We start from the raw sequence: 27,479 nt of genomic DNA on the forward strand, positions 1-27,479 counted from the left end.
CTCCAGGTGTTCAGTGCACTGAAATGACAGTTACTGTCTGCAGTTACTGTCTGCATCTGTTACTGTCTGTTTGTTTATACACCTAAGGCTCTTTTGCAGGTCAACACATATGTAATTAAAAAAAAGAGGCCTCATTGGCCTCATTGGTGTTGAAGGAGGGGTGGAGGAATTTACACTGGGAGAGGAAGTACGCCGGACGTGTGGAAGGCGCGTTACGTCACGCTGCCACTCAAGTGATTACTGGCCAATCACAGTGCATCTTTTCCGGGACTTACAGACCCGAACATGCGCTCTGTGACGCACGCTCATGCTTCGCAAGGAATCTCGGGAAAGTTTTGCCCTCCCTTGAGCACATACGCTCCAGAGCCGGAAAGGGCGTCTACGTTTATATGTCTATGGGGCTATAGACCAAGCCCCCCGTGAGGCTCTCCAGCGTTGAAGCACTCGGCCCTAGTGGTTGGAGCGTGAACTGCAGGCGGACCCGTGGATTCATGACGAGGAAACCCAGTGCAGCTGGGCTTTAACATTGAGAGCTCGGTTGCACACCCGCATTTGCCAACCAAAATTTGGTTGGCAAATGCGAAAGTATAGACGGTTCTTCCGGGTGCTTCAAAACGCCACTGAGCAACTTCCACTGACATGAATAGCGGGGGGGGCGGGGCTAACGCTCCGGTTCAGTCTCTGTCCTTTTATTACTCTATGGGCTAGACGGTCCCCCCCCTCCCCCCCCCCCCCCCCCCCGGGCCCAGACTGCTTTGCGCCTACCCAAAATGCACCGCGCTATATTCAAGATGGCGGTATCGGCGAAACGGGAGCCTGTTCAGAGTCTTGCTCAAGGACACTTCCGGCACGTATAGCCAGGAGGAGCCGGGTTATCGAACCTGAAACCTGGAACCTTCAGATTCCAAGATGGCTGCTCTACCACCTGACTGAGCCACTTAACTGCCGCATCGCAGATCGCAGATCACTAATATATTATGCAAATCACATCAAAATCCGGAGTGTTCATTTAAATATTATGGCAATGGTTATCAAAGTGACCCCTGGGTCCCCCAGGGGTCTGGGGGACCCCTGGGGTTCCCCAGACCCCACTTTGATAACCATTGCCATAATATTTAAATGAGAACGAGAGGGTTCCCCAGCCAAATTAAGTCATTTTATATTGTACGTACAAGCTCACAACGTGACGCCATGCAGTCTGAGCTTCTGCTATTTTTCCACAATATCTCGTGAATGTGTTTGTGAATCTTATTTAGCCTTTTACGGGACCCCGTATATGTGTCCCATTTTGGGCGGGAACCCCTTTTGGTGTTTTAAACATTATGTTATAATTTAGCTATTGAAAAATAGCAGATCTACAAGCTCATAGCGCCCCACCGAGTGGCGCGCTACGAGCTTGTAGGTCTGCTATTTTTGAAAAATCGAAGAACGACTGCCATAGAAAGTTAGAAACATAGCTTTTTCAGAAAACTGTCAGGATGTAGAAGACATTTTTAGAATCTGATCTCTAACTCTGCATGTTGAGTGTGTCACATTTGCATAGGAAACACCAGAGTCCATTTGGAATGTGTTGGATACACGTGTACATACATGCACGATCAGCGCTTAACAGAACACTGCAGACAGGGCCATAGGCGGTATAGTCAGTCACCCCTAAGAGGAAAGGAAGTAGCTTATTCGCTCTCTTGTTTCGCAAGCTTTGGCCTGAGGAACCCTCTCTGGCAGCGCCGCTGTAGCCTGTCCTCCCTTCACCGCACCTCACGGCCAGGAGTGCTTTCTCTCTCCAGAGATCGAGACAGGACCCAGCTGTGCTCCACGCCGCAGGAAAGGCATTCGGTGACCGGAGCCCTTTCGTCTTTTGTTTCTGTGTTTTGACCACAAGCCAAATGAACTCCGACCAACGCTGTGCGTTAGCCTCTTAATGGAGTGTGAAGATCTGTATGTGCTGTCTGGGTGGGTTGTGTGAGGAGCGCTGTGTGTGTGTGTGTGTGTGTGTGTGTGTGTGTGTGTGTGACGTGTGTGTGTGCGTGCGTGCGTGCGTGCGTGCGTGCACGTATGTGTGTGTGTGTGTTTGTGAGCACGCACACGTGGTTTGATGGATCTGTCCCTTAAGTATGAGTGTAAGCAACTTGAGGAGCACTCTCAAGTTTATTTTCATGATTCATGATTTTTTCCCCCCTTCACCGGATCCAATATGTTTCCAGATTATAATGTAGCTATTTCATCAAATATTATTAAAACAAACATGTTTAAATGCTTCAAGACCCTGATTGGCAGAGACGATAGGGTCAAAGGCTAAAAGCTGAGTTATTTTGAGAAGGGCCTCCCCTAGCATCCCTATTCAATCCAATCCAATCCACTTTATTTATAAAGCACATTTTACAACTCAGAGTTTACAAAGTGCTGTACAGAAGAATACAACTAAATACACTGTAGCTAAACACAGAGAACAACAGCAAACAGAAAAATACAAAACGGATACAAAACATGGACCATGGAAACTCAACCGGGGTTAAAAGCCAAGGTGTAGAGGTGGGTCTTTAGGTGGGATTTAAAGGGCTCAATGGAGGGGGCCAGTTTGACATTGGGGGGGAGCGCATTCCATAATTTGGGGGCTATGATGGAAAAGGCTCTATCCCCTCTGGTCTTTAAACGGGTCTTCTTTGTGGGGGTGGGGGGTGGTATTCACCGAAACCAGAGTCGTTGTAGAGCGGGGGAAAGTACATCGCCGACCCTGGTCAAGTTTACTAAGTATAGAGGTTTAAGTGGTTAAGCCAGATGACTCAAAGAGTTGCCCTGACACGCTTACAGCCAAAAGGCTTGTAATTTTGCCCACTTATCCATTTACGCACCATGCAGGCCGGCTCACAGATGAGACAATATGGCCTATAGGGACCAGTCGCTACACCAAACACCAAAAAGGTAAACACTTGCGTTTTGAAGGTAATTGGTGCGCAAGCATTACTTTAACAGGTTAATAGTCTGTATTTACTACTAGCCTGCACTCCGCTGTGCTATTGCTTTGAAGATCTACAGTTGGAGGCCATCGATATTGTCCTTTTCTTTTTGCTGAGGTTTGCGTGATCTGCGCAAAACCCCTTTTGGTGTTTTAAACATTATGTTATAATTTAGCTATTGAAAAATAGCAGATCTACAAGCTCATAGCGCGCCACCGAGTGGCGCGCTACGAGCTTGTAGGTCTGCTATTTTTGAAAAATCGTGAAAATATTTATTTCAGAAAACTGGAGGATTTAGAAGGATTTTTTTTAAAATTTTGAGGTCGGGCCTAAATGGGTCAAAATGATAAGGGACAATATCGGTGGCACCCAACTGTACACACAGTATACGATGGAGCATGCACCAAAAAACAACGTCACCCACTGTACTGCATTACTATTATCCTGTGATGTGACAATTATTATTTAAGCTGGTACACCCAAAGAAGTTGGTCTTCAGTTGATCGCACAATTTTCTGGACATTGCGATCCTACTAGTCTTTTCTTTTTAGACCTATATGTTTGTTTACAAACAAGGAAAATTCAATAAAAAGTATAAGAAAAAATCACACCCGTGTGAACTGAGTGGTGTAAGGTCTTATATAGACTGATCAGCTGTGGTCTGACGTAATGTCTGACGTAATGAAATCACACCCGTGTGAACTGGGTGACCATAGCAACCATGCTCATTTTTTGGTACGAACAGACAGACAGACAGACACGTAAACTAACAAAGCCAGTCGTAGGAGTGGTTTACACCACTCAAAAAAGAAAAACATTATTTTCCATACTAGCTTCCACGAGTTGTAGTTCAAACGATATAGGTCTGTGGTTTGTGTTTGTGGCCAAACATCTCACCCAGCCCTGAAGGCAGCTGGGTCTTATAAGATCTCTTAAGCCCTATTTTGACATTCTTTTGAAAATGTTTGCCTTGCCCAAAATAAGGATGATATAGGTAAAAGTCGCACTGTATAGTATACAAATGTTGCCCTTGAAGGAGGCATTCACCCCTTTAACTGACATACTACAGAACTTTTGTACGTTCATAAATTCACCTTTTGAACACCTCAAGTTCAATGTCAACTAAAACCTTGCTTTGAATTAGATTTCTTCATACCTGGATCATCTATAAAGACAATGCATTGTCAAACAACACAATATCCTTCTAAGAGCAGACAGTTGTCAGCCTCGTCTGCTAAAAACAGGCTATGCCTCCAATGAGTCGGTCGGTGTGAGCTTGCCACCATTGGTGTGTGAATGTTGGAAGTGAGGACGCTGGCGTCGACTGTTCGCCGCTTCACCTCCCAATGTATGAATGAATGAACCATTGTAAACAAAGCGCTTTGAGCACTTGGAAAAGCGCTATAAAAATACAATTCATTATGCCTGACAGTCAGTTCTGCAGATTCAAATGTATTTTTGAGTGGTGCAAACCACTCCAACAACCAGCTTTGTCTGTATGTTCGTGTACCTGTCCACTCAAAAAAGGAGCATGGTTGCTATGGTTAATGTGTGACGTCACTGCACCACTCAGTTCACACGGGTGTGATTTTTTGTAAAGAGTCAAAAAAGACTCTGCTCACTTCACTAAACACTGTCGCTAGGGGAATGAGAAATCCAGGCCTGATATCTTCTTCAAAGGGATCCCAAAATGTAACAAAAATAAAAAATAAATAAATACATTTTTAAAAAAAAGCTCCTATGTTTACTACCTGTACGTTTTCTTGGTGTACTGGTTGGTTAAGCCGGCTTTATACTGGCATATTCTAAAATCAGATCCCCAATTTTCACAATGTTTTTATTGACCTCCCTCGAGTATATATAGTGTTCTCACGAGGCAGAAACTTGACACTTTTGTTCATTCTGATCTGCCTCCAGTAATTACAGTGCATTACAACTGCACTTTTAAATATACCGCCTCCAAACACTCCCCATTCATGCAAAACAATTCCCATCAAAGGGATCCTTATCTCGTACCACAAAGGGTGTTCATGTGTGCATTATCAATTTCCCCCCCTGTGTGGCAAATATACTACGTAGGTAAAAGTATAAACATGCCCTAAAGACACGCATTGCAGAGCATTGCAGCGCCATAGGATGTCAAAACACGTACGTGTCGTGGCACATTTCATTGTGGCGGGGTCATCCAGCCTCTGCCCTTCTTTAGGTTGGATTAACATACCTGCACCTACTATAAGAGGTTGGATTTAGACGGTTTGCTTTTGAAGAGAGAAGATCACTGGATCTTTTTTTTCCTGTCAATAGTAATACCCTTAGGATTTAAAACCCCTTCTTTTGACATTGTGTGTAGAGCTTAGCCGTCTAGCACTAAACTTAAAGGGGCATTCCACTAATTTTCAACATGTCATTAATATATACCTTAGAGCTGTTGTGTGGAAATAATAAAAAGGTCCCCCCATTCTGTGTTTCCTAGAACTAGAGGTGTGAATTATTATTTTTTTCCATAATTACAGGACTTTTGTATTATTTCCAACAGCTCTAAGGTATCAATCAATCAACTTTATTTGTTCAGACTCAGGGTCCAATAAAAACAGACAACATAATTAGAACACTACATACAGAGAAGAAACACCCCTAACCCATAAAAACATACATTTTACAATAAACATTCATACCAGTGCTTCCAAAAAGCAGACCAGTATACCTAGTGCTACGGTACCTAGTGCTACTGTATATCAATGACATAGTAAAATGTTGAAAATGCGTGGAATGCCCCTTTAAGCATATGAATCCAGCATTATCTCATAATTGCTGAAAAGGTTGTGTTTTTTTTTTAAAGACAAATATTTATCTTCTATGCAAGGATTTGATGTATAGTATACATCAATGTAATAGTATACATTTTGAGCTCCCTTTTGAAAATCTTCTACTCGTCACCTTCTCTCTTTCTTTCTTTCAATATTATATATATTATATTATAATATATATTATATTAGATTAGATTATGAATGTCCATGGCTTCTCTAGCCTCATGAATCAAATCGGGTCATGTTATTGAGCCCCTCCTATATACAGGTTTGATGTTTGTTTTTAGTTCAATGTTTGTTTTAAAAATGCCATTGACAATGAAGGGAAAATCTATGTACAAGCTAATAGCGCGGCACTCAAGATCTGCTATTTTTGAAAAATCGTGAAAATGTGGCGCAAACACAATTTGAATATATATTCTTTCAAAGCGAACGTTTTTAACTCAAATCTTTGCTTCTGGGAGGTCCTGGAACAACATATTTTCAGGCCAAATACATATAATTATGGGGGTCCTTGACATGAAATAGTTTGAGCACCACTGACAGAAACATAGGGTTTTCAGAAAACTATCAGGATTTAGAAGACATTTGTAGAATCGTCCTCAGGTCGAAATGAGTTATATAGACATAACAGGATAAAAAACATCTATGCATAGCCATACAATAGTTAGACTTGACTTGATTGATTGATTACTTTATTAACACGTTTGTTAACAGTACAGGTAGTAGCCTACAGTCAAAGGTTAGGCTAAATGGATAACACAAAAAGCCTCATGGGGCTTGTTTCCACACTAGGTACAGTAATAATAATAATAATAAAACTTTATTTGTATAGCACCTTTCATGACATGAAATGCAGCTCAAAGTGCTTTACAGAGCAATGGAGAAAAGCAAGGCATAAACATAAAAAAAAACCAAGAGCAGTAATGCAATACAGTGAGGACATGAATAACAAAAAAAATAAAAGATCAATTAAAAGCAAGGGTGTAGAAGTGAGTCTTGAGCTGCGCTTTAAAAATGTCTACAGAGGCTGCCTGTCGAAGGTACAGTGGGAGTTTGTTCCACGCCGTCGGCCCGTAGAAGCAAAACGCTGCTTCCCCGTATTTTTTAGTTGCCATTTTTTTAGGCAAAGCGAGCAGGCCCGCAGTGGAAGACCTTAGGGGGCAGTTTGGGACATATTTAGTAGGTATAGCCATGTGTGTAGGTGTGTAAGTTATAGTCTACACAGAACGAGTTTCTTTGTGTGTAAATTCTCCATTCAATCATCTAAATACATCATCATCATCATCATTTTTCGACCGCGGTCGAGATCATGGATTCCACAATGCTACGCCAGACTTCCCGGTCCTTCATTGCCACCCCCAGTTCCTGCCCACTGAAGCACTGGTCCTTCATTGCCACCCCCAGTTCCTGCCTACTGAAGCATGTGTCCCTAGCGATGACATCAGGGAACGACATCTTTCTACCTCTGGTCCGCCCTGAGGCAGGACTCCAGAGAAGAAGGGAATATATAACCTAATTGTCAGCTCTGTAGCAGTGGCCGGCAAACTGCGCTCTTCTGGATCGGACCAGTGAAGAAACACGGGGAAGGTTGCCGTATATTAGATTAGTCGATGCGGGTGGCTCTTCCAAGACAGATTTTGCGCTCTCATTAGAAGGCGGGTGTAAGTGCCATCCAACCGATTCTCTTGTTTGTTTGTCTAAATACAGCTATGGAATAAAATAGAAGCACTAGTGTCCATACCTGCTGATGTCACATGAAGGCATGAATCTGGCTGCTCAGCAAACTTTGGGATACTGAGAGCCCGATGTTTGAAGGGGTTCTCCACCTCAAGAGGCCGATCAGTGCCACAGCACTTGCAGGTCACAAGAGCATCTGGTGATGCTGCCATTATGGGAAGCTGGACGTAGAGAATAAGCCCACGTGGGACTGTTTACATGCACTTGTGTTTGCGTCGGTTCAGCTTCTCAAAGTTGAGCACAGCTGCAGGTCTTTCATTGTAATTGCCCCAATGCCCAATGGATTGCTGGTGAATGAGCTGGTACTGTTGGGGCGACTGTGGCTCAAGAGGTAGAGCAGGTCGTCCAATGATCCATGGGTCGGCGGTTCGAATCCCGGCTCCTCCTGTCTACGTGTCCTTGGGCAAGACACTGAACCCCAAATTGCTCCCGATGTGCTGGTTGGTACCTTGCATGGCTTCCGCCGCAATCGGTGTATGAATGTGTGTGTGAATGGGTGAATGTAATGCACAATCTATGTAAAGCGCCTTGGATAAAGGCGCTATATAAATGCACCATTTACCATTTACCATTTAGAGTTGACATATAGTGAAAAGGAAGGGATGTCCGCACACTGATTCACTGCTCCCAGGAAAATTCTTTATTTGTTTGAACAACGTTTCGACCCTTGTGGGTCTTCGTCAGGTATGAGTACACAACATCAAGAGGCGTATTATATACACAACAGCATATGGGCAGGTCAACAAGGAACGAGAGTTGACATATAGTTCATTATTTCTTTCAGCAAAGAAGTGTTCTTGCTGCTTATTCCTCCACCGTGCTTCACTTTGGTGAAAACGGAATGTACTAAATGTGCTGGCTGTAACACGCCCAACTCTGTAACACGCCCAACTCCGTAACACGCCCAACTCCGTAACACGCCCAACTCCGTATTCACGCCAGCAGGTTGGTGGTAGCCCAAACATTTGGACTCTCGTAGAGGTTTTTTTCGATTCTGACGAATCTCTCAACGAGAGTCTAAAAGACTTGGTCCCCTTTAAGAGGGCTCGTGTTTACGTTTGTGCCTCAAAATCACTCTTACCTTGTACAAATGCAAAATCTAAAATCTAATCCAGATTGCCCCACATGTCCGGCGGGTGTTCGGAAAACAATTACTTCCGTAGCGACCGTAGTTTTCAATAAAAAAAATATTTTAATCCACTCCGTCCATACTAAGGTCCATACTCTGTCTCGGAATCTGGCGGCCATCTTGGTTTTCTCTCCATTGTAAATGCGCAACAGAACCCTAGCCACTAGGGGCGCGGCCAATGTTCTGTTGCGCATTTACAATGGAGGAGTATGGACGGAGTGGATTAAAATATTTTTTTTATTGAAAACTACGGTCGCTACGGAAGTAATTGTTTTCCGAACACCCGCCGGACATGTGGGGCAATCTGGATTATATTTTAGATTTTGCATTTGTACAAGGTAAGAGTGATTTTGAGGCACAAACGTAAACACGAGCCCTCTTAAAGGGGACCAAGTCTTTTAGACTCTCGTTGAGAGATTCGTCAGAATCGAAAAAAACCTCTACGAGAGTCTAAATGTTTGGGCTAGGTTGGTGGCTTGCATGGTTTCCTCCACCATCGGTGTATGAATTAACGTGTGTGTGTGAATGTAAAATACAGTGTAAAGCGATTTGGAGCGTCCATTTATCATATTCAGTGGCGTGTCTTGTGAACAACAGTAGTAAAAAATCCCCAGGTTCATGTGTGTGTGTGTGTGTGTGTGTGTGTGTGTGTGTGTGTGTGTGTGTGTGTGTGTGTGTGTGTGTGTGTGTGTGTGTGTGTGTGTGTGTATGACAGCCATGCACCACAGCCCTCCATGAAATGTCCTTGCACAAACCTGATATTTTCTTAACCTAAGTGTTATATTTTAACCTGTATTCGTCCAGGGAATGTCTTCGCTGCCTGTGCACACTCAGTCAGCAAGAATGTGAGTTCAGGGCGGCTGTTATAATTGAAAATGCATGCCGTATACAGCCATGACAGTACACACGTCCATGTATCCAGCCAAGGTTTTGCCGACTGTTTTGGCACTACACACATTCATTCATACAGTACCCACGAGCCCAGTTACTGCAGCCTTCTGTGGGTGAGGACTGCAGTCTCATCATTCTCTCTCTCTCTCTCTCCCTCTCTCTCTCTCTCTCTCTCTCTACTCTCTCTCTCTCTCTCTCTCTCTCTCTCTCTCTCTCTCTCTCTCTATCTATCTCTCCCTCTCTCTCTCTCTCTCTCTCTCTCTCTCTCTCTCTCTCTCTCTCTCTCTCTCTCTCTCTCTCTCTCTCTCTCCCTCAGACACAGCTGTAGCTCTGCATGCACACACAGCACAGGAAGCCATGCCGTTCCAATGTGTATTGCAAGATCCACATAATTCGATTTTATTGCTTATCTACTGTTTCCATTTCCATTGTTATTTTATTGCTGTTTCGTATGTGGCCATTATTGGAACATGTCTCTGAGCCATGTGTGTAAATCCCGTCTTTCCCCTCAAAGAAAACACGACATTATGCCAGATAAGGCCCTGTTCTTGCCTCCTCGCTGCAGCACCACAGATCACTCGTGCCAGCAAAATGATCAGTGATTTCTGGAAAGTCCAGGAATATTGCTTTGCTATTTCCTCTAAATGTGGACCCACATTTAGTATCTTTGTGGGCCAAGGTTCGACTCCTGCCATTATTGGCCCGTCCAGTTGAAGCCTTGCTTGATGAAGATAAGGAGTGGGTCTCTGGCCTGGTTCCTCCTTGCACAGATTTGTGTTGATACTGTCGGATTTATGCAGGCTAACATAAATGTATGACCCTGCCTGCGTGAATGGAACCTAAGAAATCTCTGTTGAGGCTTCACTCGATATCCCATATTCCCAGTGGCGTGCACAGACCTTTAGAGGGGCAGGTGCTCAAGTGAAAAAAGGGCACCTTGTGCAGGGCGTGGAACCGGCCGGTTGCCTTAATAGTGTGAGATTTATAGATTGTGGGGCCTAAATAATATATTAGAAGCTTTTTATCAAGAAGTGATCAATGTCACCATGGTACACATACTGTACTGTGTACACTGTACAAAAAAAAAAAAAACGGGCACATTGCCAAAATGGCAGGGGGTGCTCTAGCACCCCCTAGTGTCTATCTGTCCACGCCACTGCATATTCCCTATAGCACCATGCAACAAATGCCTTACTGCTGGCTCAAGTTTCAACCCTAAAGTGAACTACTTATTAATCGTATATATTAAACTCAGACCGTGAGAAGTAGGTATCAGCTGGTAACACGGGGGAGTCTATCCCCGTTCCAATGCGCTAGACCCCTGGGAGATGGATTGCTGAGGTGGAGTGCCACACCTATACCATCAGCTCCCAGTACTTCCCGCACGACTTGCTGCACCAAGCCGTGCTACTCATACGTGGAGTTGGCGGTGCCTGGGATCGAACCCATGAACTTGTGGTCCAAAGGCGAGAGCTCTACCGACTGAGCTGCCTTTGTCGACACTTTGTCAAGGTATGAAAATCTACCAAAACTTGAGGCACTGTGGGTTGGATAAACAGTCGAGACCTGTCGCCAGCCTCGTATGGGCCAGGACCAATCCCACTATAACAGTCTCTGGCTCTCTGCTATAGAGCGCTGCAGTCCCTTTCATGACGACGACAGGCCCAGGAAATAATTCCCCATGCATTTTCCCCATAGACATTTCAAAAAGTATTTATTTAAAGATCTGTAAGCCTCGAACAAAGCCAACTCGGATCGTGACAAATCATGACAACAAACACAATATTTTGGACCAAACAAATAATTACAAAGAAGAAAAACAACAAAAAAAGTGTTGTAACCTGCCCTTATTTTTTCTTCTTTCTAATTATTTGTTCGGCCCAAAAACATTGTGTTTGTTGTCATGATTTGTCACGATCCGAGTTGGCTTTGTCCGCGGCGTAAACGTCTTTAAATAAATACTTTTTGAAAAGTCTATGGGGAAAATGAACAGGGAATTATTTCCTGGGCCCTCGTCGGGGGCGGTACTGCGACGCTCTATAGCCAATGGCTGTCTCTGCTATACAGTAGTTGATCTTCCTACTATAGCCTATTAGTCTACTTGCAAGCATAGAGCCCCATTGTCCCGGCTTGATTACTGCAATGCACTTTTTTCTGGACTGCCTAAGAAAACAACTGACAGATTACAACTTGTCCAAAATGCAGCAGCCAGAGTTTTAACTAGGATTGATTTTAAAATAATTGTACTTGTTTATAAAGCTCTCAATGGTCTCGCACCTTCCTACCTACATGACTGCCTGCCTAAATATGTCCCAAACCGCCCCCTAAGGTCTTCCACTGCTGGCCTGCTCGCTTTGCCTAAAAAAATGGCAACTAAAAAATACAGGGAAGCAGCTTTTTGCTTCTACGGGCCGACGGTGTGGAACAAACTCCCACCTTCGACAGGCAGCCTCTGTAGACATTTTTAAAGCACAGGTCAAGACCCACTTATACACTCTTGCTTTTAATTGATCTTTTATTTTTTTGTTATTCATGTCCTCACTGTATTGCATTACTGCTCTTGTTTTTTTATGTTTATGCCTTGCTTTTCTTTTTTCTTTCTCCATTGCTCTGTAAAGCACTTTGAGCTGCATTTCATGTCATGAAAGGTGCTATACAAATAAAGTTTTATTATTATTATTGTGAACCTTGATGTTTTTAGCCCAATGAGTGTTGGGCTAAAAACATGCTACATAAAGCATGCTATTTTGCCTTCTATAGGTTGTTCTATGGTATATGGTCACATATTATGCCAATTTTGAAAATTGCTCAACATATGCAGCAAGTTAGCATCTGGCAGTTTCTACATGCTGGGGACCCATACTCTACATTTCTAACATAAAACGTTGGTGTACTCAACATGCCTGGGTTCACATTCTGGCAAGTGGACTATATGCCTGGGCCCACATGTATCTTTGCAGCCAAGGTTTGACTCCTGCCAGAACAGCCTCCCCATACTCAGTCTCATCATTTTTCTTCAAGGTTCAAGGGTTCGAGGTTCTCCTTTATTGTTACATCTTGTGTGCAGGTGTACTCTGCGTGCAGTACACAAGATAAAAAATCACACCCGTGTGAACTGAGTGGTGTAAGGTTTTATATAGCATGATCAGCTGTGGTCTGACGTAATGTCTGACGTTAAAGATCTTTGGCTAGGTAGACTCGTCTTCTGATGTGATGATTTGTGACCATGAAGTTGATTCAGCTGGAGTTTTTGTCCGATGTGAGGTATTATATAAGGTAAGGTATTATATAGCCTGATCAGCTCTGATCTGACGTAATGAAATCACACCTGGATGTGATTTCACAACTGGCTTTTTTTGTGCAGAGAAAATGAGCATGGTTGCTACGGTCATCCAGTTCACCCGGGTGTGATTTAATTACGTCAGAAATTATTTTGAACATAGCAACCATGCTCATTTTTTTCTGCACACAAAAGCCAGTTGTAGGAGTGGTTTACACCACTCAAAAAAAAGAATGGTTTGGCTTCCTTCAGACATTTCAGCAGCATAGATAATAATAGCCTAGTGATGAAAGAAAAGAAGGTCAAAAGACAGTAGGCCAATACTAATAAGATAATAAAATATAATGTGCACAGCATACATATACATTTTCAGAAGCTGCCACAACAATTATTATGGAGGCAAAATGGTTTAACCAGCCAAGTGCCAACAAGTCATCTTAAAGTAATTACTGTTAACTGCTTGTGGGTTAAGTTACAAGTATGACTATGATGATGTATCAAATTTACAATTTTGGCTTGTAGTAGTTTCTCTCTTACACACACACACGCTCGCACGCACGCACGCACGCACGCACTGCAGCTTTTACCTTTATACTTTTACCGTATTATACTGTTGTTTTATTATACATTATTGAGACCTAAAAGCTGCTATAAGCAATAATATGTAAAAATTTGAACAGCCTTTTTCTTTTTAGTCTCTGTGACACATCTAGGGGCCGCAATCTGTATTCAAAGATTTTCCTAGAAGCTTTGTAATTGGTCGATTTGCCTGTCTACTTCCTGATTGGTCATTGGTCATTTCGACCGGGTTTTTTTTCGACCAATGACAAAGCTTCTAGGAACATCTTTCAATGCATATTGGAGCCCCTAGATGTGTCACATGGACACTAAAAAAATATACGAAAATTATTAGTTGCAGTCCTACATTTTGTTTTTTATTCACAGCATTTTTACGCATTTACTGACGTGTCTGCGAACGTAAGCCTCCGGGAACAGCTGGAACAATCAGCACCTAATCTCTTGTGCACACTGCCAGTACACCAAGGACGTACCTCCTGTGAGTCCAAACACATTTTTGCACAAAGTGTATCCTTACGGGAAAAACTCACATCGGGCTGAAACCCTGCCCTGTCCAAATTTGTATTTATACAAATTTGTTGCACCGCACGGCATATCCCTTAATTGAACTCTTCTGCTTTTTGGTAAGGCTGCTGCTGCTGCTGTGTATCCGTCTCAGTCTCAGCAGCCCTTTGGGCACATCGCTCATGCTTGGTTGTTTCCTCAGTGTCACTTCACTTGCCTGGTCTTGCCTTTAAGCGGCCCTTAACCCATTCAGGCCTGACGTCGAAATTAAAATAAAAAGTTTTCTAAATCACGACAATTTTCTGAAAGATTTGAGGCACATTTTAACGATTTTTCAAAAATAGCAGACCTACAAGTTCATAGCGCGCCACTCGGTGGCGCGCTATGAGCTCGTAGATCTGCTATTTTTCAATAGCTAAAGTATAACAGAATGCTTGAAACACCAAAAGGGGTTCCCGCCCCAAAATGGGTTAAAGCAGTTTTAGGCCCCTTTTCTCAGAAGCTGGAGTTGATGGTGTAGAAGCGTCACTGGACTGAACTTAAGCGTATCAGGGGCCCCAGGGGCCAAATCGATGTGCAATTCGGTGTTGTGTCTGACATAAGTGCATGAAAAGTGTGCTACAATCTCCATTATATGTGAATTTGTTTTCTTTGTTTCTGACATCAGTGCATGTTGATCATGTTGATCTGGAGGCCTCATGAAGTTCAAGATCTAGATGGCAGCTACACCATTATTTTCTTGTTGTCAAGCGACACATCACATTGGCAAGGACTCCATGTTTATGACTCACACGGATTGACAGACAGATACAAAAGTCAGTATACATCATCAGATACGTGTACTTTATTCATATCTCATAGTATGCTTGTTTACATTTATACAAAAATACAGAATACAGTAGAGTCTCACCCAGAATATCAACCGGGCAACAATTACATTACTTTTGGCACCCAGACTTGTTTCCTGCCGAGAGCCTTTTGATTCTCCCACTGACGCGGGTCTATTTCACTCACTTTTTTAAAAAAAGCCTAAAAGCACTGTTTAACCACATTAAACCTACATCCCTATTTTGTGGACGTCATTATCGGCGAAACTCTCAGAAATAGCCTAGGTCTGTCTGTATGTTTAATCTCTACTCATCGTGCAACATTGTCACCGCAAAAAAGACCAGATCTACAAGCTTTTAGATCGTCTTTTTTTGCAGCGCAACACCATCGAACAACTACATCTATCTATGATCTATGGTGAGCCGAGTACCACAGACGAAAAACAGTCCAAATTTCATTCTGACCCCTCCACGAAAAGGCCTCGTTGTCCTGAACCCTTATCTATCATTTATACATTATGGATCAATAGTGTGGACTTGTACTGTTTTTCGTCTGTGGCATTTATTTATTGTAGGTCTCCTATCCTTGCCGAATGTTTGCCTATATTCGCCGAATGTTCGCCCCATTTTCTACAAATGTTCGCCTATTGTGACATACCCAGAAAAGGGACGCTGGGGCTCATGTGGTTAAGAAGTGAGTCACTTAACTCTGATAACATCACATGCTAAAGACACCACACAACATCACAACCTCTATAGGAACAGTGCAATATTGTTCTTCTCGTTACAAGGAAACACGCAGTCATTGCTTTCCGTGCATCCATTTCTCTGATATTTACATATTTACTGAATGTTCATAGGCTCTCAAACTGACAGGAAAATGGGAGACCTTTGTTAGTTTTAGTTTTATTCACAGCTTAGACCTGTTGCATCTCATGAAATTAATTGTGTGTGTGTGTGTGTGTGTGTGTGTGTGTGTGCGTGTGCGTGCGTGCGTGCGTGCGTGCGTGCGTGCGTGCGTGCGTGCGTGCGTGCGTGCGTGCGTGCGTGCGTGCGTGCGAAAAAACAAAAAACAAACAAATAAAAAATTTTGTTTTTGTCACGTTCTTTTGCGTAGTGACACATATTTTAGGGCATTTTAGTATAGAGTTTAGTGAAACCTGTGCATTAACCTCTTTGCATCTACACTGTAATACTATAGGTACTTAGTAATGCATGATATCTAATAACAGCAACTAACTGACATTATGCAAGTGCATAATGTCCAATATGTAACTTGTACATATTGTAAGTACAGTACCTATATGTATCAGGTGGATACTCATTACTATAAGTACTTACACAGTGTCATTGTGATCCCACAGCTTTAATATACAGGCACTATACCTTAAGGCCGGTGTTAAGATAAGATACAATAAGATAAAGATAAGCCTTTATTGATCACCGTTGGGAAACTCAGGTGGCATAGCAGCAACAGCAGTGAGAAGTTAAGTGTCAACATAAATGTTAAGCTAAAATTGATGGAGGAGATATGGGTCTGGTCTAAGCATCAATATACTGTATACTGCAGCGTGTTCTAAATGTTGCTCAGAATCGCATATTTTAATGAATATAACATTCTCTTGCATGGCTTAACAATACAAACAACACTCAACCACACCAAGCATTTCAGCTATTCATGCTGAAATGTACTGTTTCTCTGAACTATATGAACACCAATGTGGTATACATTTTGTTTTTTAACAGACTCAATTTATTCCACAATAAATACTCTTCCTAATAGAAAATTCCCAACAGCGTATTCCCCCAAAAAAAACACATTAAACAACACAGGTATACTGTACCTGTAGAACTGTTTACTATAAGGTTCCAAAGTCTAAAGAGCATAACATGCAGACAGAGATGTGACAGCTTGTGATGTTTCACTGCTGAAACATGAAAAACCTTGTAATGAAGACTGTGGGCAGAAAATAACTCAAAATAAAACCAGGTTCCTGTGCTGTAGCTACTGCAGATTGTTGTTATATGCTATATTTTATAGCAAAAACCTTTTAAAATAGTTCAAATATCCCGTCTACAAGCTCACAACGTGTCAACGTAGATTGGCTATAGTTGAACTATTGTAAAATGTTTTTCAAAATAGTAAAATATGGCAAATAAGTTTAGTAAGGGTAAGGGATAGCAAGATAGAAACGAAAAGAAAGAATAAAAAAGGTCAATCATGGTTGTGAGATCATCCTAATTATCCTGCCTTGTAAAATAGCATTTACTTTACTCTCTCTCTCTCTCTCTCTTCCAACCACAAAGACAGACAAAGCTTTGACAGTTCAAACATCAGCAGTCAGTCACATCCTTCAAACAAGGCACAAGACGAGTGAGTGGAATATGGTACAATGTAGAGCAAGACCATAAATAATAGTATACATTCTTGTAATTCTCTAGCAGTTCAGTACCCCACCCAACTTAGTGAGATGGGAGCATTTTGTCAATCTAGTTTAGGTGTACTTAGCTGCCTGGCTTTTTGAAGCTGTGGCAGCCAACCCCGATATTCGTATTCATCAAAGATGTAGCCTTCTTTGTGTGACAGATCACAGATCTGATTGCACCTAGTTTCTCCCTGACAGGTAGAACATTCTTCTACTCTCCGAGCCTGTTAAATGTGAGATTGCCGGAGGTGGTGGTGTCGTGTGGGGCTCAATTGTCTTTGTACATCCGTGGGGGTTTGAGGAGTTCTTCCGTTTCTGCATACTGTGACAGAATTTTAATGGAGTCCCCATTTACCTGGAAACTGAATTCTGCAAATTGTTTTTTATGGTTCCAGATCTGTTAAAAATAAGAGTCATGCAAAGGTTTCACATCGCAAAATGCTGAATTTCCTAAACAGAAAACACTGTTGTAATTTAGTACGTCATTTATGATAGTCCGTATAAAGTTTAAATAATCATTCTCAAAGGACACCATTTTTTAAATGTTTATTTCAGGTTCCAATGTCACATGCCATTTTCTTGACCTGGTAGAATATCTTTGCTTCCGTTTCTACTTTTGACAAACACAGTAGGAAAGTCATGTTGCGCCATCCCAACTTAATGTTGTTAAAATAATTTAGAATTGTTAATATTGCTGTTAATCATCGGAGGATGGTTTGATATGAAGATCGAAGGCTTGCATGGTATTTCCACGTAGGCGATGTGCTGTACACGTGTGGATGTTTGACATGATTATACGCTACAGTCCAGGGGTTCCCAAACTGTGGTGCGTGCACCCCTTGTGGTGCGCGAACGCCTTCTAGGGGGTGCGTGACATGAAAAGGGTAATAATGGTGGTTTTATGGTGTTATTTAGCACAACCGGCAAAATCCAGTAAACCACTGTTGTAAGGATGTATGTATAGAGCAGCTGTGGGAGTATACTGTACAGCAGCTGCATGTCTCTCAGTGCAGTGACATTCTGTGATTATTTGCCATAATCATATTTAAAAAATGTATCATTTTCGGCCAAATACAACGAGACTTAGCGCTGGGGGGGGGGGGGGGGGGGGGGTGGGGGGGGTCAGGAGGTACAGGGGGTGCACGGGCCGATAAAGTTTGGGGACCGCTGCCGGCTACACCTTCCAGAAACCTACAAACTGAAATATTGGTCATGTCCTGTTTAGTGTAGTACAGTTAAAACACTACCTGGAACACTATACGAATGAACCGACCTTGTCATGAGTGCGTTTACATGCACACTAATACCACTGCAAATTATCAGATTATGGCAATAATTCCATTGAAGCGTACATGTGTGTAGCATTAGTGTGATTATAACGATAAACAGTGGCGTGCACAGACATTTAGAGGGGCAGGTGCTCAAGTGAAAAAAGGGCACCTTGCGCAGCGCGTGGAACCGGCCGGTTGCCTTAATAGTGTGAGATTTATAGATTTTGGGGCCTAAATAATATATTATGTTTTTTTATCAAGAATTGATCAATGTCACCATGGTCCACATACTGTACAGTGTACACTGTAAAAAAAAAAAAAAAAAAAAAGCTTGGTCTTTGCTTGTAAACACTTCTAAATATATTAGGTGAAGATGTTACATTTTGTCTATCCATATTCAGACCCTAACAAATGCAGACAAAAGCTAAAAAAAAAAAGCATTTACAGTGCTTGCCCAAATCAATCAAATGACTGGGACAAAAACAATGACTTTTGCTTTAGTCGTCTCTAGACTGTAATCCTGATTTAGGGAATCAGATGCCGTTGTTCACTGTTTACATGCATTGCCTTAATCAGAGTAAGAATGACATACAGTAATAGAGGCGTATTAGCGTAGCCTGGCTGATAAGCCAGACCGAATCAGCCATTGGCAAAAAAAAAATTGCCTGCCGGCGGATTACGGTCTGGAGAGGCTCAATTGTACGCCCATTTCCTACACCAGAGAACTGGTGTGCCCAATCGGGACACGGTATGCAATATGGGCGGGCTTTGGTACAGTGACGTTCAATGCTTGAGACCTTTGACTGACAGTAGCTCTGACCAATTGCGTCAAAGAGAAAATGTTTGAACCCGCCCCCCGGGAAACAAGATCCATACACAGCATCTCCAGACTCAAATACCACACGACAGTGTGATTTGAGTCTGGCTTATTAGCCAGGCTAGTATTAGCGTACAGCACATGTAAACGCACTCGCCCATATAAACGATAAGATGTTTTCATGCAGGGTTTTTATTGTGCAAAAGCACAACTCGCAAATGAATGGGTTTGAGATGAGGACCGTTGTTATTGCTGTGGATGTAAAAGAAAGGAACATTTGATGGATCATTTCAAGGATGTACAGTATACTAAACTTGATGAGCTTGGTGTGAATTTCCCCCCAAAATATTATTTTGTATAGTAGCTTAGCTTTTCCATTCCTTCAAAGCGTATATTGCTCTCATCCTTCCTAGAACGGCATACTATACCAACGTTAATGTTTGAATTGTGTCGTTTTGTTTTGTCTGGAACTCGCCAAAAAGACATACATGTAACACATTTTATTTATTTATTGTAAAGCTATAATATTATGGGAAATCCCCCTCTGTCTTACATTTGGCCCAAAAACAAAACATTTAGCTTAAAACTAAAATCCTGGAATTTTCTTCCCTGATATTCATTAGCACAAGGTGGAGTTATTTAAGTTAATGTAAGTTAGTCGATATTGTACAGTATTTGTCTCTACTACTTTTCCATTCATAACACATTATGTCATATACCAGTAATTACAGCATTATACATTGTACAATGTCATTAATGAGTACCACAGACGAAAAACAGTCTAAGTCCAAATTTCAGACTGACCCCTCCACGAAAAGGCCTCGTTGTCCTGAACCCTTATCTATCATTTATACATTATGGATCAATAGTGTGGACTTAGACTGTTATTCGTCTGTGGCATTCATAGAGTTATGTGGTTTTGAGGATATTCCAAAGGTTATATGCATTAGTATTCAGAGCAAAAAACAACTATTAACCACTTCAACCCTAGTGTCCCTATTTTGGGCATGTCATAACAGGCGAACATTTGGCGAAAATAGGTGAACATTAGGTGAAAATAGCCAATCTACTATTCCAACCGGCTATTTCAGGTGAAGAGATTGTATGTAGAGGAGGGGGGAAAGGAGGGGGCCAGGGTTAAAACCCTCGGGGGACCCCTCTCAAAGTCGTATAGAGTTTAAGTGGTTAATGGATAAAAATCAATGTCCTATGACTATGTAATGTACCCTTGAGGAACAACTCCTCCTTTAGTGAAATCGTGCTTAGATCACTCCAAAAAAGAAAATGTGCTGTTCATATCTCACCGAGCGCAACAGCAGCTCAATGCTGTCACAAATAAATAAATATACATCATATAACCTCATCGGATAAAAGTATGGATGAAGCAGAAAAAACAATGCGTGCTATGGGAAACGCAGATATATTAAAATGTACAGGTAAATAAAGAGTATGGTTAACATAGAGGCCGACTAGAGCAGTGGTTTTCAAACTTCCTGCGCCCAAGACACACCAACGGGCAAATCAAAACAACAAGGCACACCTGTGTACATAGTGGAAACAGTCGACACACGAGCTGACAACGCGCTGTGATGGCAACGCGTTGTCGAGTTTGTCGATTAAATATTTATTCTATTCAGGAAAATTTGCAAAAGCCTATAATGACGTGCCAAATATAGGGATGTCAGGTTTGGTCGGTGGTTAGAATATATTCATATGTCTGGAATTATAGGCACACCTGGACTTGTCTCTCTGCACACCAGTGTGCCTTGGCACAGCGCTTAGGAACCACTGGACTACAGGTAGTAAATTCATGCCTCAGTGCTGCCAATGTCTCTCTGCTTTTAGCCGCTGAAAGAAGGGTGTGTACACAGCCCCGACTCCAGCAATGTCCTGATTGGATCTGTATATGCTGGAGAAGAAACGCTTTCCCAATGAGTTCATCCAATGTCAACAGGTCCTGTTCAGAAGCTGGGAGCTGCTGTGGGGGTTAGGGGGACAACGTCAATCCTTTCCATTAAGTGTTTTCCCGTGATCAGAGAGAGGATGACCGGCGGATGGGGGTTGGAGTGGATAGGGCGGCCTGGATGGGTCAGCAATAGTCTTAAAAAAGAAAGGCAAACGTATCCATACGGTATAGTAGCAAGCGTAATTCTTCTCGGTATAGTGGCAGTGCCAATTTTTGGAGAGCAGTCACTGGACAGGATGCGTAATGGCGTCTCGTGGTATCACTACGAAATACATCTTCGTGTTTAATTCGATCTCCGTTGGGAACTTGGGACACAGACCGGAGGACAGGAGTGGACGCCTGTGAAACAGACACAGAGAGAGCGATTGTAGGAACAGTTTTTTTTTTTACATGTTGGTACAGAAAATGTTTATCTCGTATAATCTCACCAATGATGCTGAAGGGAATTGAAGAGAGGACAGTTACACTGTATCAATGATGTTCAACTTGTCTCTGAAATTAATTTTAGAAGTGAAGATCGTTAATATCACAACAGGCCCACAATGAAAAACCCTTGGCTTTACCAATGAATTTCCAAAACTTTTCCAGATTATTTAACCCGATTTCCAGGCCTATATAACAATCATTCAGCGCAATAATGAGTCTCTTTCTCCTATGTGTAATGCCCAAAGACTAGGCAGCACAGTAACATAGAACATAGAATAGAATGCTATAATTTTATTCCACATTTTGTGCCAAATATTTTTCTTTCCCACCTATCCTAGGTCATAGGATCACGCTGCAGGCACGTTGTGAGCTTGTAGATCTGTTATTTTTGTCATGTACTGTTAGACATTAGGCTGCAATCAAATCACGCTGCCCATAGTCCCGCCTCCTTTCATGACGACGAGCGGCCCCGAAGAGAATTTCCCATGTTTCAGAAAGTATTTATTAAAAGACAAAACAAATAAAGAAAAAAGAAAAACAACAAAAAATGTGTTGTACCCTGCCCTTTTTTTCTTCTTTCTAATTATTTGTTCGGCCCAAAAAAAAATGGTGTTTGTTGTCACGAGTTGTCACGATCCGAGTTGGCTTTGTCCGAACTTTGTCCGAGTCTTTAAATAATTACTTTCTGAAACGTCTATTGGAAAAATGAATTGGAAATTGTCTTCCGTGCCGCTCCTCGGGGGCGGGACTGCGACGCTCTATTTGGCGAATAACGACTTATGTTACATGTTACAATAGACAAAAACAATGCATACAGGTAGTCAACTATTTTTCCAGGACCCTTGGATAAATTCCAAACCTTTTCCAAGACTGGAAAAAGTTTTTTTTTCTAATTTCAAAATATTTCCAGAAATTCCATGACCGTGGGAACCTTGACTTTTGTGCAGGGCCAACTTTTAACCACTTAAGTGCATAGTTGTCTGGCATCCCCCAGGGCTCTATACTTGACTTCCTCCGGTTTTTGCTCTGCACTAAATACCTTAGCTGACATTGGCCAAGCTGCAAGCTCACAACACTGCCGCTGCGATGCAACACGTGAGATTGTAGATCTGCTATTTTTAACCTAATTCGCCACAGAATAGGGACAGTAGGCTGAATCGGCATTTTGGTCACTCAGTTGGCTGTATGCAATACAGAGACAATACAATAAAAACAACATGGCTTACTTTTCAGTTATTTCAACAGTAATTGAAGGTGCAGTCACTTCTGACCCTGCGAACAGACCTCCTTCTCCAGAGTTCTGCTCAGGGTCTTCCCGGTTCCGTCTGGATCGTCGGACCTGTGTGAGTAAAACAATGCTTTACATCCACGCCTCCCATTTAAGCATATGGGAGCAAGCTGCTGTGTGCGTGCATGCGCGTGCAGTGCACATGCGTATACATCAACAGTACAGTATAGGCCTAATGGTCTTACAAATCCAACCCTACACATTTTTCTTCAATTCATAATAATTCCTTTAAGAAAGTCTGCTTAAAGTTCAGGTACGCCAGCGCTGCGTACGTTTTAAATTTAACCCGTTTTGGGCGGGAAACCCTTTTGGTGTTTATGCATTATGTTATGCTTTAGCTATTGAAAAATAGCAGATCTACAAGCTCATAGCGCGCCACCGAGTGGCGCGCTACGAGCTTGTAGGTCTGCTATTTTTGAAAAATCGAAGAACGACTGACATAGAAACATAGCTTTTTCAGAAAACTGTCAGGATGTAGAAGACATTTTTAGAATCTGATCTCAGGTCAAAATGGGTTAAAGTTCAGGTACGCCAGCGCTGTGTACGTTTTAAATTTAAGTCCATTTTAATCTGTTTACAGAGTGCTCAGGTACAGTATAGGCCTACGTTTTACATCAGTTTAAAAGTGTTGTGGGGGAGCCTGGGCATGGAATAACCACATGCTCCTTGTGAGTCACGAGGACCCGAGTTTGAATCTGTCTCCTGTCAAATCTCTCTCCCTCCTCTCTCTCTCTCTGCCTTCAGTTCCCCGTCTCTCTACACTCTCCAGTCTAAATAAACCCAAAACTGCCAAATAAATGCCAAAAAAGAGCACGTTCAGCCTGCACACTGCCGCTCAAATACAGCAAAGCACAATATTAGCAATGGAAATGGAATTCATTTTTATTTAATTTACCTTGTATTAAATGATGCATGAACATCTGTTGCTTATTCCTAACCTAAACACGTAATAATCCAAGCCAGTGTTTGCTGGACACCATATGAGAACATGAAAGTTCAAACAAGGGAATTAGTGAGACCAACGGAAAGCCATCTAGTAGCCGTGGCTGAAAGGGGAGACCAGAGGAGAGGTTATGCGGAAGGCTTCGGGACATTGCAGGTTTAGCGGGTCGCAACCCTGATTTAGAACTGAAAAACAGTGCTCAATAGGATGGACGACTATGACTTAAAATGGGGCTTTTACCACATGCACGTATCAGGACTCTGATTAGTTTCTAGTGAGCTCTGAACGGGCTGCAACTTTAGAAAAATACACTGAAGGAATATGTCTGGAATTGGGGCTGGGGTGGACTGCGGGATATTTCTGTGCATCTCTGTTATATTGTTTTGTTTTGTTTTGTTTTGTTTTGTTTTGTTTTGTTTTGTTTTGTTTTGTTTTGTTTTGTTTTGTTTTGTTTAGTTTTGTTTTGTTTTGTTATGCATTTATTTCGTTGTGTTTTGTCTATGTCTATGTCAATGTTTCATATACAAAAGGAAATTAATAAAGTACAAATCATGAAAAAAAAAAAAAACTGAAAAACAGCAGATTATATGAACATAACATATCTATAAGTTCACAATACATCGCCCTGCAATGTGTCGTGAGCTCGTAGATATTCTATTCGTCAACGCGCGGCACTATAGCACGCAACCATGAAATCCGGTTCAACTCACCTTCCACACAAGCAGGAATACAACGGCTGCCACCGGAATGACCAGTAATAACAGAAGACTTCGCTCTACCGCCTCAGGGAGGAACCTCTGTTGCTCGTTCCCTGTGTGAGAAAATGCAAAAATTAAATGCAACACGGGTCTCTTATTTTGATCTTTGTGAGAAGATCAAACAAAATACAAGATGTTAGTAGTCATTTCACGTGGCTTTGACTGACTTGAAAGGTAATCTACCTATTGTAGATGTTTATGCCTATACAATTTGTGTTATTGTTATTTTTCTTCTTTACACCTAGTGCTCCGGGGACGTACTGTAAAGAGTATTAGTTACATATGTTGTCTATCCCATTCTGGGTGGGAACCCCTTTTGGTGTTAGCATTATGTTATGCTTTAGCTATTGAAAAATAGCAGATCTACAAGCTCGTAGCACGCCACCGAGTGGCGCGCTACGAGCTTGTAGGTCTGCTATTTTTGAAAAATCGAAGAACGACTGACATAGAAACATAGCTTTTTCAGAAAACTGTCAGGATGTAGAAGACATTTTTAGAATCTGATCTCAGGTCAGAATGGGCTATACTGTGACCCATGCTCTCCTCGCTGTTGGTCTCATGGTCGTCTTTCTAGTAATTTTGGCTTACTCTACTGTTGCATTCATTGAAAAGTCTCTCGGAAAGAGGACACCGTGTCTACTATCTACTGTGTTCAATAGAGAGCTATGAAGCCAATATTGTACACTTGGACCCCCTTTCCACCGGTTGGTTCCCAATGGGAACCGGTTCAGTTCTTTTTGGTTTTTAGTCCATGAGACAGAGCTCCAAAATTGGTGGGAAAACTATACCCTATATTAAATTGTTTATAGGATCAATCCAAGTAAATTAATACATGATAACCCTTCCACAGTAGTAGCTTTTTCATATATTATATATGTTCCTACAATGCCTCATTTGCATATTTAAAAATGTAAAATTTGTAATACAATAAATCATTGTCTTCGTGTAAGTACTCAATTGGGGAAGTGTCATGGTGATAACAATCTGATATAGGTATGGTTTTGCCCACTCAAATCATAATTAACATTCCAATTTTGGAGCTCTGGCTCATGGACTAAAAACCAAAAATAACTGAACCGGTTCCCATTGGGAACCAACCGGTGGAAAAGGGGCCTTGGTGTGGCTCAATAATGAACATGTGCAATGAGACAGAGCTTCGTTGCTTAGTCCAGTACTGAGGCATATTCGAACGTGCAACGTTTTATATCGGAACGTCTACTGACAACGATGAAAATACCTCAAAGGCAATCCTTAATTCATTGACTAAGCAGCCTTCAGCTGTAAATTATTTTTAAATACAGTTGAGACACCACAATTTCAATAACATTAGATCTCGACATGCCAACTGAGCCTTTGGTGCTACTAATTTGCAACAAGCCTGTAATCCATCAACAATGACAACTACAAGCAATGGATTCCAGCACCAATAGATCATCCATTATATCATGGCTCATTAACGTCTTTTTAATGATATGGTATTTCGGAAATTATAGTTTTATGTTAACACATTGACCGCCAGGTATTAATTGATTAATTCTTCCGCCACTGCAACATTCTTTTCAGTGAAGACTTATGTTGAAGGCCCACAGGTCCCGAGATGTGAACGCAAAAGTAAACAAACGCTGTGTAGAGTGACAGACGATCGTATTTTCTTTGACCCGGAAAATTGATTTTCGCCAAAAATAAGCCGATCTAGATCTAATATTTCAGCAGAATGTTAGCCCCAGAATAGGGATGCTATAGGGTTCAAGTGGTTAGCAGGTCGCCGTGTGACATGACAAGGAAAATGTTTGCGCCAAAGCGAGACACGACATGAATGTCACGAGTTAACGCTCGCTAGATCTAATGGAGGGTTTACCCTGCGGTGTGTCATTAATCAAGTGACAATAGCTTCAGGGAGATCCACTAATATGCTCGAGAATGCGGCAAAAATACTGTAGCACACACCAGCTGGGCTGGTTCAGCAACACTGTCCCTCTTTCAAGGGGGAAGAGGCTTTCCTTTTTTATAAACCTACATGATTTGCAGTCTGTCGATGCAGAATCACAGTCTGCTGCTGTACCAGAGGGCAGCGGTGACTCTGCAGAAGAGTCTGAAAAGTAAATGGACATAACATAGTTATGGTTTGGTTGAGTTTAACCCATTTTGGGCGGGAACCCCTTTTGGTGTTTTTAAGCAGATCTAAGCAGTTTTTAAGCAGATCTACAAGCTCATAGCGCGGCACCGAGTGCCGCGCTATGAGCTTGTAGGTCTGCCATTTTTGAGAAATCGTGAAAATGTGGTGCAAACCTTTGAATATATATTATTTCAGAGCGAACGTTTTAACTCAAATCTTTGCTTCTGGGAGGTCCCTGGAACTACATATTTTCAGGTGGGGGGTCGGCAGCCAATTACATATAATTCTGGGGCTCCTTGACAGTAAATAGTTTGAGAACCACTGACATAGAAACATGATTTAGAAGACATTTTGTAGAATCGCCCTCAGGTCTAAACGGGTTAAAAGGAGATAAAAGGACAGAAAAAGATGGCGAGAGAAAAAGTAGAAGAGGGTGGAGTGTTAATGGCCAACGATGAAAACGGCTCATTGTCAGGTGCTAAAAAGTCACCTCACTGCCGCCTTTTCTTTCCCTCTCCCCAGACAAAAGATCTGATCCGGCCGCTCAAGCAAAGAAAAGCCAAAGCGCTTGGGAAGATTGGAAGATTGCTCTGTAATCAACACTTTTACAATTGAGGTTTCGGTTCTTTTCTTCCTTTCACATGGTCTACCTGGGGACATCTTCCCTTGGTTCCGTGACTCACTAACCACAGCAACGTTACAATGGGACGTCCGAGCACAGGGGCCATTTTAGATTTTTAGAACATTCTTGTGA

General features: G+C 42.1%; 1 protein-coding gene and 1 long non-coding RNA gene across 2 annotated transcripts in view; both read right to left on the reverse strand.

Moving 5' to 3' along the window:
• Positions 1–20,925: 20,925 nt before the first annotated feature.
• On the reverse strand, positions 20,926–22,953 carry LOC306923820. Its single transcript, XR_013790107.1, has 3 exons — positions 22,847–22,953; positions 21,623–21,686; positions 20,926–21,533 (listed from the first exon to the last, which is right to left on the reverse strand). It is a non-coding gene; the product is annotated as an uncharacterized lncRNA (long non-coding RNA).
• A 1,599-nt stretch (positions 22,954–24,552) lies between these two features.
• kitlga (kit ligand a) overlaps positions 24,553–27,479 on the reverse strand; it is a gene marked incomplete at its 3' end in the record, with an annotated part of 54,065 nt that continues 51,138 nt past the window's right edge. The window contains exons 6-7 of the mRNA XM_079502142.1: positions 26,627–26,701; positions 24,553–24,662 (exon numbers count right to left, since the gene is read on the reverse strand). Of these exons, the coding sequence (XP_079358268.1) occupies positions 24,553–24,662; positions 26,627–26,701 (185 nt within the window). The remainder of the gene's footprint in view (positions 24,663–26,626; positions 26,702–27,479) is intronic.

This window comes from Electrona antarctica (genome assembly GCF_951216825.1).
Source record: "Electrona antarctica genome assembly, chromosome: 5".
NCBI classification, from domain to species: Eukaryota; Metazoa; Chordata; class Actinopteri; order Myctophiformes; family Myctophidae; genus Electrona; species Electrona antarctica.